Source organism: Salmo trutta, chromosome 2 (genome assembly GCF_901001165.1).
Source record: "Salmo trutta chromosome 2, fSalTru1.1, whole genome shotgun sequence".
Taxonomy (NCBI): domain Eukaryota; kingdom Metazoa; phylum Chordata; class Actinopteri; order Salmoniformes; family Salmonidae; genus Salmo; species Salmo trutta.
Window position 1 is genome coordinate 52,253,395 of NC_042958.1, and position 15,664 is coordinate 52,269,058.

The following is a 15,664-nucleotide window of genomic DNA, read 5'->3' on the forward strand; positions in this document are numbered from 1 at the left end:
CTAGCCACCGTGCTTCTTTCACATGCATTGCTTGCTGTTTGGGGTTTTAGGCTGGGTTTCTGTACAGCACTTTGAGATTTCAGCTGATGTACGAAGGGCTATATAAATACATTTGATTTGATTTGATTAGTAGTTGTAGAAGAAGCAGTAGTAGTAGTAGCAGTAGAAGCAGTAGTAGTAGCAGTAGTAGTAGTAGTTGTAGTAGTAGAATAAGTAGTAGTAGTAGTAGCAGCAGTAGTAGGACAAGTAGTATTAGTAGTCATAGAAGCAGTATAGTAGTAGTAGCAGCAGCAGCAGCAGTAGTAGTAGCAGCAGTACTAGTAGTAGGAGTAGCATCAGTAGTAGTAGTAGCAGCAGCAGTAGTAGTAGAAGCAGCAGTAGTAGTAGTAGTAGTAGTACTAGTAGTGGTAGCAGCAGTAGTAGTAGTAGGAGCAGAAGTGTAGCAGTAGTAGAATAAGTAGTAGTAGTAGCAGCAGTAGTAGTAGAGGTAGCAGCAGTAGTAGTAGAAGTAGTAGCAGCAACAGTAGTAGTGGTAGTAGTAGTAGTTGTAGTAGAATAAGTAGTATTTAGTAGTAGCAGTAGTAACATCAGTAGTAGCAGTAGCAGCAGCAGTAGTAGAAGTAGTAGTAGTAGAAGCAGCAGCAGCAGCAGTAGTAGTAGTAGTAGTAGTAGTAGTAGTAGTAGTAGTAGTAGTACTAGTAGCAGCAGTAGTAGTGGTAGCAGCAGTAGTAGTAGTAGAAGTAGTAGTAGTAGGAGCAGCAGCAGCAGTAGTAGTACTAGTAGTAGAATAAGTAGTAGTAGTAGCAGCAGCAATAGTAGTAGTATTAGCAGTAGTAGTAGAAGTAGAATAAGTAGTATTAGTAGTAGTAGCAATAATAACAGCAGTAGTAGTAGTAGCAGTAGTAACAGCAGTAGTAGTAGTAGTAGCAGCAGTAGTAGTAGTAGAAGTAGTAGAAGCAACAGCAGTAGTAGTAGTAGTAGTAGTAGCAGCAGTAGCAGTAGTAGCAGTAGTAGTAGAAGTAGTAGTAGTAGAAGTAGTAGTAGAAAAAGTAGTAGTAGTAGCAGCAGTAGTAGCAGCGGTAGTAGTAGTAGTAGTAGCAGCAGTAGTAGTAGTAGTAGTAGTAGTAGAAGCAGCAGCAGCAAAAGTAGCAGTAGTAGTAGCAGCAGTAGTAGTAGTAGTAGTAGTAGTAGTAGCAGCAGTAGTAGTAGAAGCAGCAGCAGCAGTAGTAGTAGTAGTAGCAGTAGTAGTAGTAGTAGTATAATAAGTAGTAGTAAAAGCAGCAGTAGTAGCAGCAGTAGTAGTAGTAGTAGTAGAAGCAGTAGTAGTAGTAGTAGTAGAAGCAGCAGTAGTAGTAGTAGTAGTAGAAGCAGCAGCAGCAAAAGAAGCAGTAGTAGTAGCAGGAGCGGTAGTAGTAGTAGTAGTAGAAAAAGTAGTAGTAGTAGCAGCAGTAGCAGCGGTACTAGAAGCAGCAGCAGCAGTAGTAGTAGTAGTAGTAGTAGCAGCAGTAGCAAAAGTAGCAGTAGTAGTAGCAGCAGTAGTAGTAGTAGAAGCAGCAGCAGAAGTAGTAGCCGCAGCTGTAGTAGTAGTAGTAGTAGTAGTATGAGTAATAGTACTAGTAGTAGTAGCAGTAATAGTATTAGTAGCAGCAGCACTAGTAGTTGTTGTCGCAGCAGTAGTAGTAGTAGTAGTAGTAGTAGTGTGTTTGTGTAGTGGTAGTAGTAGTGTGTTTGTGTAGTAGTAGTAGTAGTAGTGTGTTTGTGTAGTAGTAGTAGTAGTAGTAGTAGTAGTAGTAATAGTAATAGTACTAGTAGCAGCAGCAGCAATAGTAGTAGTAATAAAAGTAGCAGCAGCAGTAGTAGCAGTAGTAGTAGTAATAGTAGCAGCAGCAATAGTAGTAGTAGTAGTAGCAGTAGTAGTACTAGTTGTAATAGTAGTAATAGTAGCAGCAGTAGTAGTAGCTGCAGTATCAGTAGTACTAGTAATAGTAGTAGTAGCAGTAGTAGTAGTAGTAGTAATAGTTGTGTGTTTGTGTAGTAGCAGTAGTAGTAGTAATAGTTGTAGTGTGTTTGTGTAGTAGTAGTAGTAGTAATAGTAGTCGTAGTGTGTTTGTGTAGTAGTAGTAATAGTAGTAGTAATAGTAGTCGTAGTGTTTGTGTAGTAGTAGTAGTAGTAGTAGTAGTAGTAGTAGCAGCAGCAGCAGTAGTAGTAGTGTGTTTGTGTTGTAGTAGTAGTAGTTGTAGTAGTGTGTTTGTGTAGTTGTCAAAGTGCCTGTACAGATAGAACTGAGTTAAGGTGGTGTTTTTGACAGCACTGCTTAGATACACTTTTATTGATTTTCATGCAATGTTAAAAACTACATGAACAGCAAACTGTCAAATAAGAGGGGAGATCCACATGCAAGAGCCAATGGGAGGGGAAGGGATTGCAGTGGGAGGGGTCGGGATGTGGGGATATACATGGCAGAGAAAACCTGCAATAGACACACACGCGCGCACACTCACACACAAACCATCCAAGCCATCCATGGAACCCGGTCCTTGATCTAGGATCACCCTAAACCCATATCCTCACCTTAACCACAGATCTGGGATCAGTTTAGCCTCCCAATATCCTAGCCCTAAACCCAATAGAGAGAAAAGTCAAACCTGACCTTGGATCAGCGTCTGGGTCATTTGAGGAGGAGGAGGAGGTTTGGTAAGGGGTGTGGTGATGGGGGGAACAGCAGGAACAGGAAGTGATCTCATAGTGATGTAATAGGTCATACCTTGGTCGCCGATCATCAGGTGAGCCAGACCTTAAAAGGAAGACAAGAGCACAGTCAGCACAACAGAGGAGCATGGGGTGGTTGTCCTGACAAACACAATCTATCATTATAGCTACCTATGCTAACAGTAGTGTCCATGCTTCTACATCTGCATTGCTTGCTGTTTGGGGAAAGGGCTCAGCACAGTGATTATCCTTTTGGAAATCGTTGCTACACTAGCGAGTTATCCTTACCTATACTGACGCGTTCCTGTAATATTTTGGCATGTTCATTCACTTCCTTCAACTGTAACTATTGCAAGTTGACAGTATTTTAGACCTTTATATCTTTATACCTGTTGTCTGCTCATGTTGCTGTATACTGTATGTGTGTGGTTTCTACATACTGCAAAATCACACACACACACACACGCACGCACAGGTCTTGCTTGCTTGTCTGTTTTTTAAATGTTTTTTTCCTTATCTATCTATGGTGAAGGGGATGCTGAGGGCTGTTGAAGTCGCCCTCTTTATTTAACTGTCTTTTGATAACATTCGTTTCCCTCCAGTATTGTTATGTTGGTTTTTGGGGGCGTTTTTGTTTATTTGACCTTAGTAATATCATGTTTATATTTGCTATTTTATTCTATTTTTACTCTGTAAGTGTCCTAGGCTATCTTGAAAGGCACAAATAAAATGTATTATTATTATGACACTGTCTGTCTCTAACCTTGAGTGGAGAACCACTTGAAACATCAGGCATTTGTCCATGAAGGAAGTTTACTTACCGTCTGACTGCAACCCCCCCACATACACACGCACACACACACACGGGGATGAGAGGGAGAGAGAGAAGGAGAGGTGGAAAGGGGGATGAAAGAGAGAGAGAGAGAGAGAGAAGGAGAGGTGGAGAGTGGGATGAGAGAGGGAGAGAGAGAGAAGGAGAGGTGGAGAGTGGGATGAGAGAGGGAGAGAGAGAGAAGGAGAGGTGGAGAGTGGGATGAGAGAGAGAAGGAGGTGGAGAGTGGGATGAGAGAGAGAGAGAGAGAGGAAGGGAGGAGGATGAGAGGGAGAGAGAAGGAGAGGTGGATGAGAGAGGGAGAGGGGGATGAGAGAGGGAGAGATAGAGAAGGAGAGGTGGAGAGTGGGATGAGAGAGGGAGAGAGAGAAGGAGAGGTGGAGAGTGGGATGAGAGAGGGAGAGAGAGAGGAGAGGTGGAGAGTGGGATGAGAGAGGGAGAGAGAGAGGAGAGGTGGAGAGTGGGATGAGAGAGGGAGAGAGAGAGGAGAGGTGGAGAGTGGGATGAGAGAGAGAGAGAGGAAGGGAGGAGGATGAGAGGGAGAGAGAAGGAGAGGTGGATGAGAGAGGGAGAGGGGGATGAGAGAGGGAGAGAGGGAAGGAGAGGTGGAAAGGGGGATGAAAGAGAGAGAGAGAGAGAGAGAGAGAGGAGGGGAGGAGGATGAGAGGGAGAGAGAAGGAGAGGTGGATGAGAGAGGGAGAGGGGGATGAGAGAGGGAGAGAGAGAAGGAGAGGTGGAAAGGGGGATGAAAGAGAGAGAGAGAGAGAGAAGGAGGGGAGGAGGATGAGAGAGGGAGAGAGAGAGAGAAGGAGAGGTGGATGAGAGAGGGAGAGGGGGATGAGAGAGGGAGAGAGAGAGAAGGAGAGGTGGGGAGTGGGATGAGAGAGGGAGAGAGAGAGAAGGAGAGGTGGGGAGTGGGATGAGAGAGGGATAGGGGGATGAGAGAGGGAGAGAGAGAAGGAGAGGTGGGGAGTGGGATGAGAGAGGGAGAGAGAGAGAAGGAGAGGTGGGGAGTGGGATGAGAGAGGGAGAGAGAGAGAAGGAGAGGTGGGGAGTGGGATGAGAGAGGGAGAGAGAGAGAAGGAGAGGTGGGGAGTGGAATGAGAGAGGGAGAGAGAGAGAAGGAGAGGTGGATGAGAGAGGGAGAGGGGGATGAGAGAGGGAGAGATAGAGAAGGAGAGGTGGGGAGTGGGATGAGAGAGGGAGAGAGAGAGAAGGAGAGGTGGAGAGTGGGATGAGAGAGGGAGAGAGACCCACCTGGGTTGTGGTGTTCTGGGAGCGTCCAGACGAAGGAGAGAGAAAGACAGACATTCATTAACACGCCATGCACAGCCGCTCGTTACCACACCATCACCTTGGTTACACACATGCAGATCCACCCAGATGCCACCATTATACCATGCGGCACTGATGGCATTTCATTCTTCCACATACACCAAGTACACACACCCCACGTACACACACACACACACACGCCAGGGTTGCGGTCAATTTTCTCAATTCAGGAAGTCAATTGAAATTCAATTCATTAAAAAAAATCTTCATACATTAATAGACTTTCAATAGACACGTACACACACACACACACACACACACACACACACACACACACACACACACACACACACACACACACACACACACACACACACACACACACACACAGTGGTCAGGGTTGATGAAAGCAGACACTCCTACCTGTGTGTTTGGAATCTGGAACATTTTATTCACCCAGAACTTACCTTCAAGCCTCCTGTACCAGAACACACACACGCGCGCACACTCACACACATGCGCACACTCTCGCGCACACACACACACACACTCACACACACACACACTCACACACACACTCACACACCCAGACCATTGCAGTAATGAATAGATCGATGGATAACGGATAACTGGTGATAGGAAACAGCAGTGGAGGGAGAAACATGCTTTGGTCAGTACTAGAGTGTGTGTTTGTGTGAACCAAATCTCCCTTCCCTCTGTCATTTATTAACATGGTAGAAACCAAGCCCCAAGCCTCTACGGCTTACCTGCTGATCTCAATTAATTGCATATATTTAAGCAATGTGGCAAAAATTCCACCTTCAGTCCCGGTGCTAGAAAATGTGCGCCGAACTGCAATATTGTCGAAACAATTGCAGTGGCAATATGTCGCTGGCCTCCCTTCCAACAACCCAACACGCTAATCAACACACTACACGACACTCGCCACACATTTCATCTTCGTATCACAAACATTCTACACACCAGTGTTTCCCCTAGGATTGTTTTCAGCTGCGGTGGCAAAGGTAGTGTGGGGGTTGGGTGTTCTTTGCTGGGTGGGGGTCCGGGGACAACACTGCACACTATAACACTAAGTTTCCATCCCAGATTTATCAACCAATTAATCAAAACTAATCAACAAGGTTTCTGATAGATTGACCCTAGTAGAGATAGTTAAATAGGGAGTAGAGTGGTAGAGGGATCAGGGCCCAGGGCAGCATATGTAACAGAGTCTCGCTTTCAGAACCCGGCAGTCTCTATGGTAACCTGTTCAGCAGAGAGGGAAGTGGGTTGCTATTGAGGCAAAGGAGGGGCCTAGATCTCAGAACTAAGTCACACACAAACACACACACACACAAAGCAACAGGTTGGTAGCTGCTGAACAATATAAAACAGGCTTGGTTCTGAATGCAACTCACCACCACTGGGATTTACTGATGACCACTGGGATTTACTGATGACCACCGGGATCTACTGATGACCACTGGGATCTACTGATCACCACTGGGATCTACTGATCACCACTGGGATCTACTGATGACCACTGGGATCTACTGATGACCACTGGGATCTACTGATGACCACTGGGATCTACTGATGACCACTGGGATCTACTGATGACCACTGGGATCTACTGATCATCACCTACAGGATCTATTGATCACCACTAGGATCTATTGATCACCACTGGGATCTACTGATCACCACTGGGATCTACTGATCACCACTGGGATCTACTGATTACCACTGGGATCTACTGATTACCACTGGGATCTACTGATTACCACTGGGATCTACTGATCACCACTGGGATCTACTGATGACCACTGGGATCTACTGATGACCACTGGGATCTACTGATGACCTCTGGGATCTACTGATCATCACCTACAGGATCTATTGATCACCACTAGGATCTATTGATCACCACTAGGATCTACTGATCACCACTGGGATCTACTGATCACCACTAGGATATACTGATCACCACTGGGATCTACTGATGACCACTGGGATCTACTGATCATCACCTATAGGATCTATTGATCACCACTTATAGGATCAATTGATCACCACTATGATCACCACTAGGATCTACTGATCACCACCTATAGGATCTACTGATCACCACTAGGATCTTCTGATCACCACCTATAGGATCAGTTGATCACCACTAGGATCTACTGATCACCACTAGGATCTATTGATCCCCACTAGGATCTGTCGATCACCACAATGATCTACTTATCACCACTAGGATCTACTGATCACCACTAGGATCTACTGATCACCACTAGGATCTACTGATCACCACCTATAGGATCTATTGATCACCACTATGATCACCACTAGGATCTACTGATCACCACTGGGATCTACTGATCACCACCTATAGGATCAGTTGATCACCACTAGGATCTACTGATCACCACTAGGATCTATTGATCACCACTAGGATCTGTCGATCACCACAATGATCTACTTATCACCACTAGGATCTACTGATCACCACTAGGATCTACTGATCACCACTAGGATCTACTGATCACCACTAGGATCTACTGATCACCACCTATAGGATCTATTGATCACCACTATGATCACCACTAGGATCTACTGATCACCACTAGGATCTACTGATCACTACAGACTTGATCACCACCAGGATCTAGGAACAAGACAAGTTGCTTACCCAGTCAGAGAGACTAACAATTCTGTATAGGAAAGGGAGAAGGATGGTGTAACAGTCATATTAGAGATACAGTGCTTTCAGAAAGTATTCACACCCCTTGACTTTTTCCACATTTTGTTGTGTTACAAAGTGGGATTAAAATGGATTTAATTTAATTTTTCTGTCAATGATCTACACAAAATACTCTGTAATGTCAAAGTGGTAGAAGAACTAAAACATTTGTTAAACATTTATTAAAAATAAACTGATTAAGTAAGTATTCAATCCCGAGTCAATAAATGTTAGAATCACCTTTGGCAGTGATTACAGCTGAAAGTCTTTCTAGGTATTTCTCGAAGAGCTTTCCACTTCTGGATTGTACAACATTTGCCCATTATTATTTTCAAAATTCTTCAAGCTCAAAGTGTTTGTTGGTCATTGTTAGACAGCCATTTTCAGGTCTTGCCATAGATTTTCAAGCAGATTTAAGTCAAAACTTTAACTAGGCCACTCAGGAACATTCACTGTCTTCTTGGTAAGCAACTCCAGTGTTGATTTGGCATTGTGTTTAAGATTATTGTCTTGCTGAATAGTGAATTCATCTCCCAGTGTCTGGTGAAAGTAGACCGAACCAGATTTTTCTCTAGGATTTGGCCTGTAGTTAGCTAAAAAAAATTATCCTGAAAAACTGCCCAGTTCTTAATAATTATTCCAGAGTGGTGCAGTGTTCTAAGCACTGCATCTCAGTGCAAGAGGCGTCACTACAGACCCTGGTTCGATCCCGGGCTGTATCACAACCAGACGTGATTGGGAGTCCCATAGGGCGGCGCACAATTGGCCCAGTGCCGTCCGGGCTATGGGAGGGTTTGGCCGGGATAGGCCGTCATTGTTAAATAAGAATTTGTTCTTAACTGACTTGCCTAGTTAAATAAAGGTTAAATAAGAAATTAATAAAAAATACCCATAACATGATGCTGTGTGAAAATATGGAGAGTGGTACTCAGTAAAGTGTTTGTATTGGATTTGCCCCAAACATAACACTTTGTATTCAGAAGAAAAAAATGTATTGCTTTGCCACATTTCTTTACAGTATTACTTTAATGACTTGTTACAAAAAGGATGCATGTTTGGAATATGTTTTTTTTTTGTACATGCTTCCCTATTTTCACTCTGTCAATTAGGTTAGTATTGTGGAGTAACTACAATGTTGTCAATCTATCCTCAGTTCTCTCCAATCACAGTCACTAAACTCTGTAATGGTTTTAAAGTCACCATTGGACTCATTGTGAAATGCCTGAGTGGTTTCCTTCCTCTCTGGCAACCGAGTTAGGAAGGAAACCTGTATGTTTGTAGTGACTGGGTGTATTAATACACCATTCAAAGTGTAATTAATAACTTCACCATGCTCAAAAGGATATTCAATGTTTGTTTTTTTGTTACCCATCTACCAATAGGTGCCCTTCTTTGCAAGGCATTGGAAAACCTCCCTGGTCTTTTTGGTTTAATCTGTGTTTGAAATGCACTGACGGACCTGTAGTTTTACAATATTATTACTAAGCTACACACTGAAGGAGTTATGGCTGATTTCCAACAATTCCATTTCCTGTCTGCCTGCTAGTTGTAGCAGTGTTGTAACCGCTAACCTGTGCTTTCACAGCACTACCAGTGAAGACTTTAGAATTCTACATTTTAAAAGTTAATGCTTTAAGCCTTGTGTAGAGAAGGCCCGTGTAAAACATTTGAGAAGGTGTTCTTGATGTAACTAATTCCTGGTTTTCAAGTAATGGTAGTAAGAATACCTGCACTCTTGGGAACTGAATTTAAATAGTGAGAATTGAGTTGACTGATCTTTGGAATTGAATTTAAGTGAACCAAATTGAATTCAAAATAGGCTGGCAATAGTTAAATGATTGACTTGAGAGTTGACTGCTGTTAAGAAATGTAGATACCGTTAAAGAACTAAGCAAATAAGGAAAGGGTACCCTATGAATTAATTTGTGGACGCACACAATAACAGAATGATTGTGAATGAATGATTGCATAATGATGAACTGTTTATCACATGTTGACACTTACAGGAATGGCAGACTATTGCAGAGCCTGCCTACCTGATTATGCTGAAATTACTTAAACCGCTTTCTGATCTCATTCATGGTCACAACATGGTGATGAATGACAAGATACAGTGGACAGCAGAGGATATGAAGGCACTTGAGAAACTTAAACAATTATTAACCTCTTCCCCTTGTTTAGGACTGCCGGGCCACTCTAAACCATTTCATCTGTTTGTGTGTGAGAAAAATGGTTTTATGTCATCTGTCCTTACACAGAATCACGGTGGGAAACAATGGCCTGTTGCATACTACTCCGAGAGACTTGGCAGTGTGGCAGGAAATGCCCATCCCACTCCATCACGGCTGCTGCGTTACCAAAATGTGCTGTTAACGATGTCCCACGTGACACTTAAACGAAGTGTCACATAGGAAAACTGTACATGACCCCATTGAGGACAAGTTGAAATTCAAAACCCCTGATTGGGACCCTTTATCCGGGATTGAAACGCTCAACAGTTTTCCATTGGCTCATCTATGGTCTAGTAATCCTTCATGTTGTACTACTTATCATTGCTTGTGTTGAGAAACTTTGTGGCAAAACGGTTGCTGCTGTACTCACTATGCCATCACTTACCACAGAAGATGAGGCATCAGAGCCTTCCCCCCCAGACTTGTTTCCCCATGCCTGATTACATGTCCGAGGAGAACGATGCTAATCAGGAGCATCGAAATGTCGAGCTGATGGCACACCTGGTGCTTGGCGAGGGTCGACACAGTGAGTCCATGCAACTTATTATGTGACTTGTTAAGCACATTTTTACTTAGAAATGGCATTTTACTCCTGAACTTATTTAGGTTTGTCATAACAAAGGGGTTGAATACTTATTGACTCAAGACATTTCAAATATTTGTAAAAATTGAATTTAGAAAATTTAGAAAATCATAATTCCACTTTGACGTTATGGGGTATCGTGTGTAGGCCAGTGATAAAAAAATCTCAATTTAATCACATTTAAATTCAGGCTGTAACAAAACAAAATGTGGAAAAAGTCAAGGGGTGTGAATACTTTCTGAAGGCGCTGTATGGGTGTTTGTACACGACATGACCAAAAGTATGTGGACACCTGCTTGTTGAACATCTCATTCCAAAATCATGGGAATTAATATGGAGTCGGTCCCCCCTTTGCTGCTATAACAGCCTCCACTGTCCTGGGAAGGCTTTCCACTAGATGTTGGAACATTGCTGCGGGGACTTGCTTCCATTCCGCCACAAGAGCATTAGTGAGGTTGGGCACTGATGTTGGGCGATTAGGCCTGGCTCGCAGTCGGCGTTCCAATTCATCCTAAAGGTGTTCGATGGGGTTGAGGTCAGGGCTCTGTGTAGGCCAGTCATCTTCTTCCACACCGATCTCAACAAACCATTTCTGTTTGGAACTCACTTTGTGCACAGGGGCATTATCAGGCTGAAACAGGAAAGAGCCTTCCCCAAACTGTTGCCACAATGTTGGAAACAAAGAATCGTCTAGAATGTCATTGTATGTTGTAGCGTTAAGATTTCCCTTCACTGGAACTAAGGGGCCCATCCCTGAACCATGAAAAACAGCCCCAGACCATTATTCCTCCTCCACCAAACTTTACAGTTGGCACTATGCATTGGGCAGGTAGCATTCTCCTGGCATCTGCAAAACCCAGATTTGTCCGTCGGACTGCCAGATGGTGAAGTGTAATTCATCACTCCAGAGAACGCGTTTCTACTGCTACAATGGCGACAAGTCCAATGGCGACAAGCTTTACACCACTCCAGCCGATGCATGGCATTGTGCAGGGTGATCTTTGGCTTGCTCGGCCATGAAATGGCTCCCGACAAACAGTTCTTGTGCTGACGTTGCTTCCAGAGGCAGTTTGGAACTCGGTAGTGAGAGTTGGCCTACCACTTCGCGGCTGAGCCGTTTTTGCTCCTAGACGTTTCTACTTCACAATAACAGGACTTACAGTTGAACGGGGCAACTTTAGCAGTGAGGAACTGACTTGTTGGAAAGGTGGCATCCTATGACGGTGCCACGTTGATAGTCACTGAACTCTTCAGTAAGGCCATTCTACTGCCAATGTTTGTCTATGGAGATTGCATTGCTGTATGCACGATTTGATATACTTGTCAGCAACGGGTGGGGCTGAATCCACTCATTTGAAGGGGTGCCCACATACTTTTGTATATATAGTGTGTGTGTGCATGTGTGCGAGATGACATCACAATGTTACAAGGTAGGTCAGGCCTTACCTTCGCTGCAGTCGTTGCCTTTGTAGCCGGTGTCGGTACAGTCGCAGACGGCCCTCATCTCGACAACAGAACACACCCCTCCGTTCTGACACACGTGGGCCGGCCCACACCCGTCTCCCACGGTAACACCCTCCGATCCTTCCAGAACGGCCACAGATCCGTTGACGGTGACCCCAGCGAGCCAGCCAGCAAAAGAGGCGTGGTCTCTTACACCAGGGGAAGTGAGGCGGAGCGGGGAGGCATGGAGCTCTGGGGAAACCCCACCCATAAAAGTGTGGCTAAACACTGTCATGTCTTTCCGTTTGCTCTTTACCTCCGCCCATCCCTCCATCCTTCCATCCACCTCAAGGCTTGTGTTCCTCCAGTCCCGTTTCACACGCACGGCATGCCAGTGGCCGTCGCTCACGGCGACCCCGGAACTCACCTCGGCTGGCTCGGCACAGAAGATTGAGAATCGTAGGCGGAGTTTTCCATGTAGCAACAAGAGTTCCAAGAAGTCGCAGAATCCTTCGTCGTCAAGGTAAAGCAGCAGCCCGTCCGCGCTGTGAGTTCTAACGCTGAACGACAGAATGCTCTCGCAGCACGCGTTCCACACCGGGAACCGCCCCCACTGTCCCGAAACCCCCCCAAACTCTAGCACCTCCCCTCTGGATCCCCCAAGGCTACAGAGGCACAGCCAGACACACAGCAGGGGGGCTGCGGCCCCCACACACACCGCCATCATACACACGCGCACACACATACACACACCGCACTCACACACACGCAGACGCAGGCTAGAGCTGGGCAGCACAAACTACTCTACAGCTCATGGTGCGAACACCCTTGGGAGCACCCTACAGGCTTCTTAGAGCCCTTCCTAGCACCATACAGTCTTCTTCTAGCAACCTACAGTCTTCTTGGCGGCCTTCGAAGCAACGTACAGGCTTCTTGGGGGCCTTCGAAGCAACCTACAGTCTTCTTGGGGGCCTTCGTAGCAACCTACAGGCTTCTTGGGGGCCTTCGAAGCAACCTACAGTATTCTTGGGGGCCTTTGTAGCAACCTACAGGCTTCTTGGGGGCCTTCGAAGCAACCTACAGTCTTCTTGGGGGCCTTCGTAGCACCCTATAGTCCTCTTAGGGCCCTTCCTAGCACCCTACACCCTCCATAGAGGGTTCCTCTGACTGCCGGTCACGTGGTGCTAGAGCTCGGTGTTTCTAGTTCTAGTCTTCTATAGTCTATCTGCTAGTCTCCTCCTTCCTCCTCCCTCGTCTTCCTTCAATGGTGTGTGTGTGTGTGTGTGTGTGTGTTAGAGAAATGTGGGGTGCAGTGTGGGATCCATATCGGTGCCTTCGTTAGTTCCTGTTCCCCTCAGAGAGAGAGAATACACCGCCACACACCGTCAGCAGATGGAGCATCTCCCCCGCAGTTCTCTCTCTCTCAGCGGGGTCGTGGGTTCAGCGCTCTGAATGTGTCCCTCACAGCTGTGTCACCACTCTTTTCTTTCCAGTGACCTACAGAGGGAAGGGACAGCATTATCAGCCTGGGTCAGATACACACACAGTCTTCCCAGACAGTCCTCATACCACCCACTACCATAGTGTAATATACCAGTGGGTCTTTTCAGGAATACGTTAGTTACAGAATATCCAGATGCATGTCACGTGCTGTGTAGACTATATATTATTGTCAGTCAAGTAGAACAGGGAATCATTTCAGATCTACTTATTGCATTTCTATCTGCAAACGTTTTGAACGTTTTACCTCACTGAAAACAAACACTTCCAAAAGGCAAAATATTTGAACATTCCAACATGAACACTTCGTGCCTCAGCAAGTGATTTGGAAGCGCAACAAATAAGTTTATCGTGAGATGCGGAGGATGACTCAAATGCGCCTCATTTATCGAATGAAGCCCCTTTTCACGCCACAGGAAAAGGCAGTTTACACACGCTCGCCTCTCCTGCGCCTGACCACGAACGTCGTTAACGTGGTTGAGTTTAGGGTTCCAAATCACAGTATTGATAGACTCGGTAAAATGAGAGCGATTTAAATATCGATTGTCGATCTGCGGCCATTCTTCCCCCTCTTCTAAAAAAAACGCTATCAATGTGTGCGTGCGCGTGTGTGCTATTCATCTCCTCCTGTGAGCTCGAGCTCCCGGTTACACCGGGTTTCCATCTACCTCACCTGCGCGTGAGAATCAATATACTGAAAACACACCCGCGAGAAAAATGCCTTATTAGGCTATTACAATTAAATAGGTAGGCTATATATAGCCTAAAGCAAAGCCCTAGTATAATACACACACCGATATAAAACATGTCTCATCCTACCTTACACACATCTTCTGCTCGTTGTTACTGTGGCTACTCATCGATTTTCTCAATTTCACCTGATAACAATCACCACGTTGTGAGAGGACATGACAGCAACCAAACCTTTCCTGGCAAATACCCGTTTGATAGCCCTACCGAAACCAGAACAATCGCAGCTACTTCTCGATCAAACAGCCCGGTGGTACCAAACGCATCTCTCTCTCTCTTTACCCGGGAGGAGAAGGTGCAGTCTGCTGCTCCGTGCGTCACGTGGCTAATGGAGGGTGAGAAAAGGAGGAGAGGATGGGAGGGGCCGCTCTGCTGCGGCACCTTGGACAGCCGGCTCACTGTCTGAAACACGATTACCGGAGAGGACCGAATACGACGGGGACATCCGAGTCATTACCTTTCGCTATGATAATGACTGTCGGTGTGATGATAAAGCAATTGCAAATATTCTAAGGTGATTAATGGTTAGTCATGAATGAATCACTGATTATTACAGCGAGAAGTCTGAACCGAGAGAACATTCATGGTTCGAGACGGAAAACCGTGGGAGAAAAACGACAACGTTGTGTCTACATCACGCTCCAGCAGCGGTCCCCCCCTCAGCCCCTGCCATCAATTATCTCTCTCGCTTCTTTCTCTCCCAATCACACACATACACACACACACAATCTTAAACTTGATCTCCATATGGACACAGTGAGAGGTGTGTATTTCCTGGACTGTGCATCTGTTCCAGAGAGGGAATCCCAGCGGAATGCTGTCTGTCAGAACGGTCTCTCTGGGTACCATACCCCATCTGCTGCCCACTCTCTGGAGCAGCAAGATCTCAAAGTTCCACTTAGAAATTCGACATATGGATGAACGTCAATAGTTGACGCATAAATTCCCGCCGTGGTTACAGGGTTGAAACAGAAACAACTCAAAGGTTAACAGTTTAGGGATGAATTCCGAGTGGTTAAGGTGATGGCTATGGTTTGGGGAACGCTTAAAACAAAATAATTAAAAGCAAGACTCATTTTCTCACAGCTTGCTGGTGCGGTGGTCTAAACAGCCACTCTGGCTCTGAACAGCAGTTTGTTTTAGATCCTACATCAACATATATCGACCTGATCACTAGACAGTCTATTTCTAGTGATCAGGCTGCTCTGGAGCTCTGCTGCTGCATTCACAGCTGCACACACACACAGACACACACGCACACACACACAATAATTGTAAGGTGTTCCTATTGATGCTGTATTCACGCCATCGCCTTGCGGCCATTTTGATATGAGAACTCCTGGTGAACTAGTGGGCCAGGAAGTGGAAAAGCTGTTTTGACGGGTAATGAAATGTCTATGTGGCCACAGCCTTTTATAGACTCCCAATATTGTCTACCTCTCTTCCCCCTCTCTCCCTGGTGCTCCCTCCTTCCATTCCTCCGCCCCTCTTCCTCTCCCACCTCCCCACTTCCTCTCCCCCTCTGTCCCTGGCACTCCCTCCTTCCATTCCTCCACCCCTCTTCCCCTCCCTCCCTCCCTCCCTCCCTCCCTCCCTC

At 45.6% G+C, this 15,664-nt stretch overlaps 1 protein-coding gene across 1 annotated transcript in view; it reads right to left on the bottom strand.

Moving 5' to 3' along the window:
* Positions 1–14,342, bottom strand: part of LOC115156984 (neurexin-1a-like) — a 62,037-nt gene extending 47,695 nt beyond the window's left edge. Inside the window, exons 1-4 of the mRNA XM_029704801.1 lie at positions 14,137–14,342; positions 11,821–13,314; positions 4,800–4,814; positions 2,766–2,795 (exon numbers count right to left, since the gene is read on the bottom strand). Coding sequence (XP_029560661.1) covers positions 2,766–2,795; positions 4,800–4,814; positions 11,821–12,562 — 787 coding nt within the window. The 5' untranslated portion in view covers positions 12,563–13,314; positions 14,137–14,342. The remainder of the gene's footprint in view (positions 1–2,765; positions 2,796–4,799; positions 4,815–11,820; positions 13,315–14,136) is intronic.
* Positions 14,343–15,664: the final 1,322 nt, after the last annotated feature.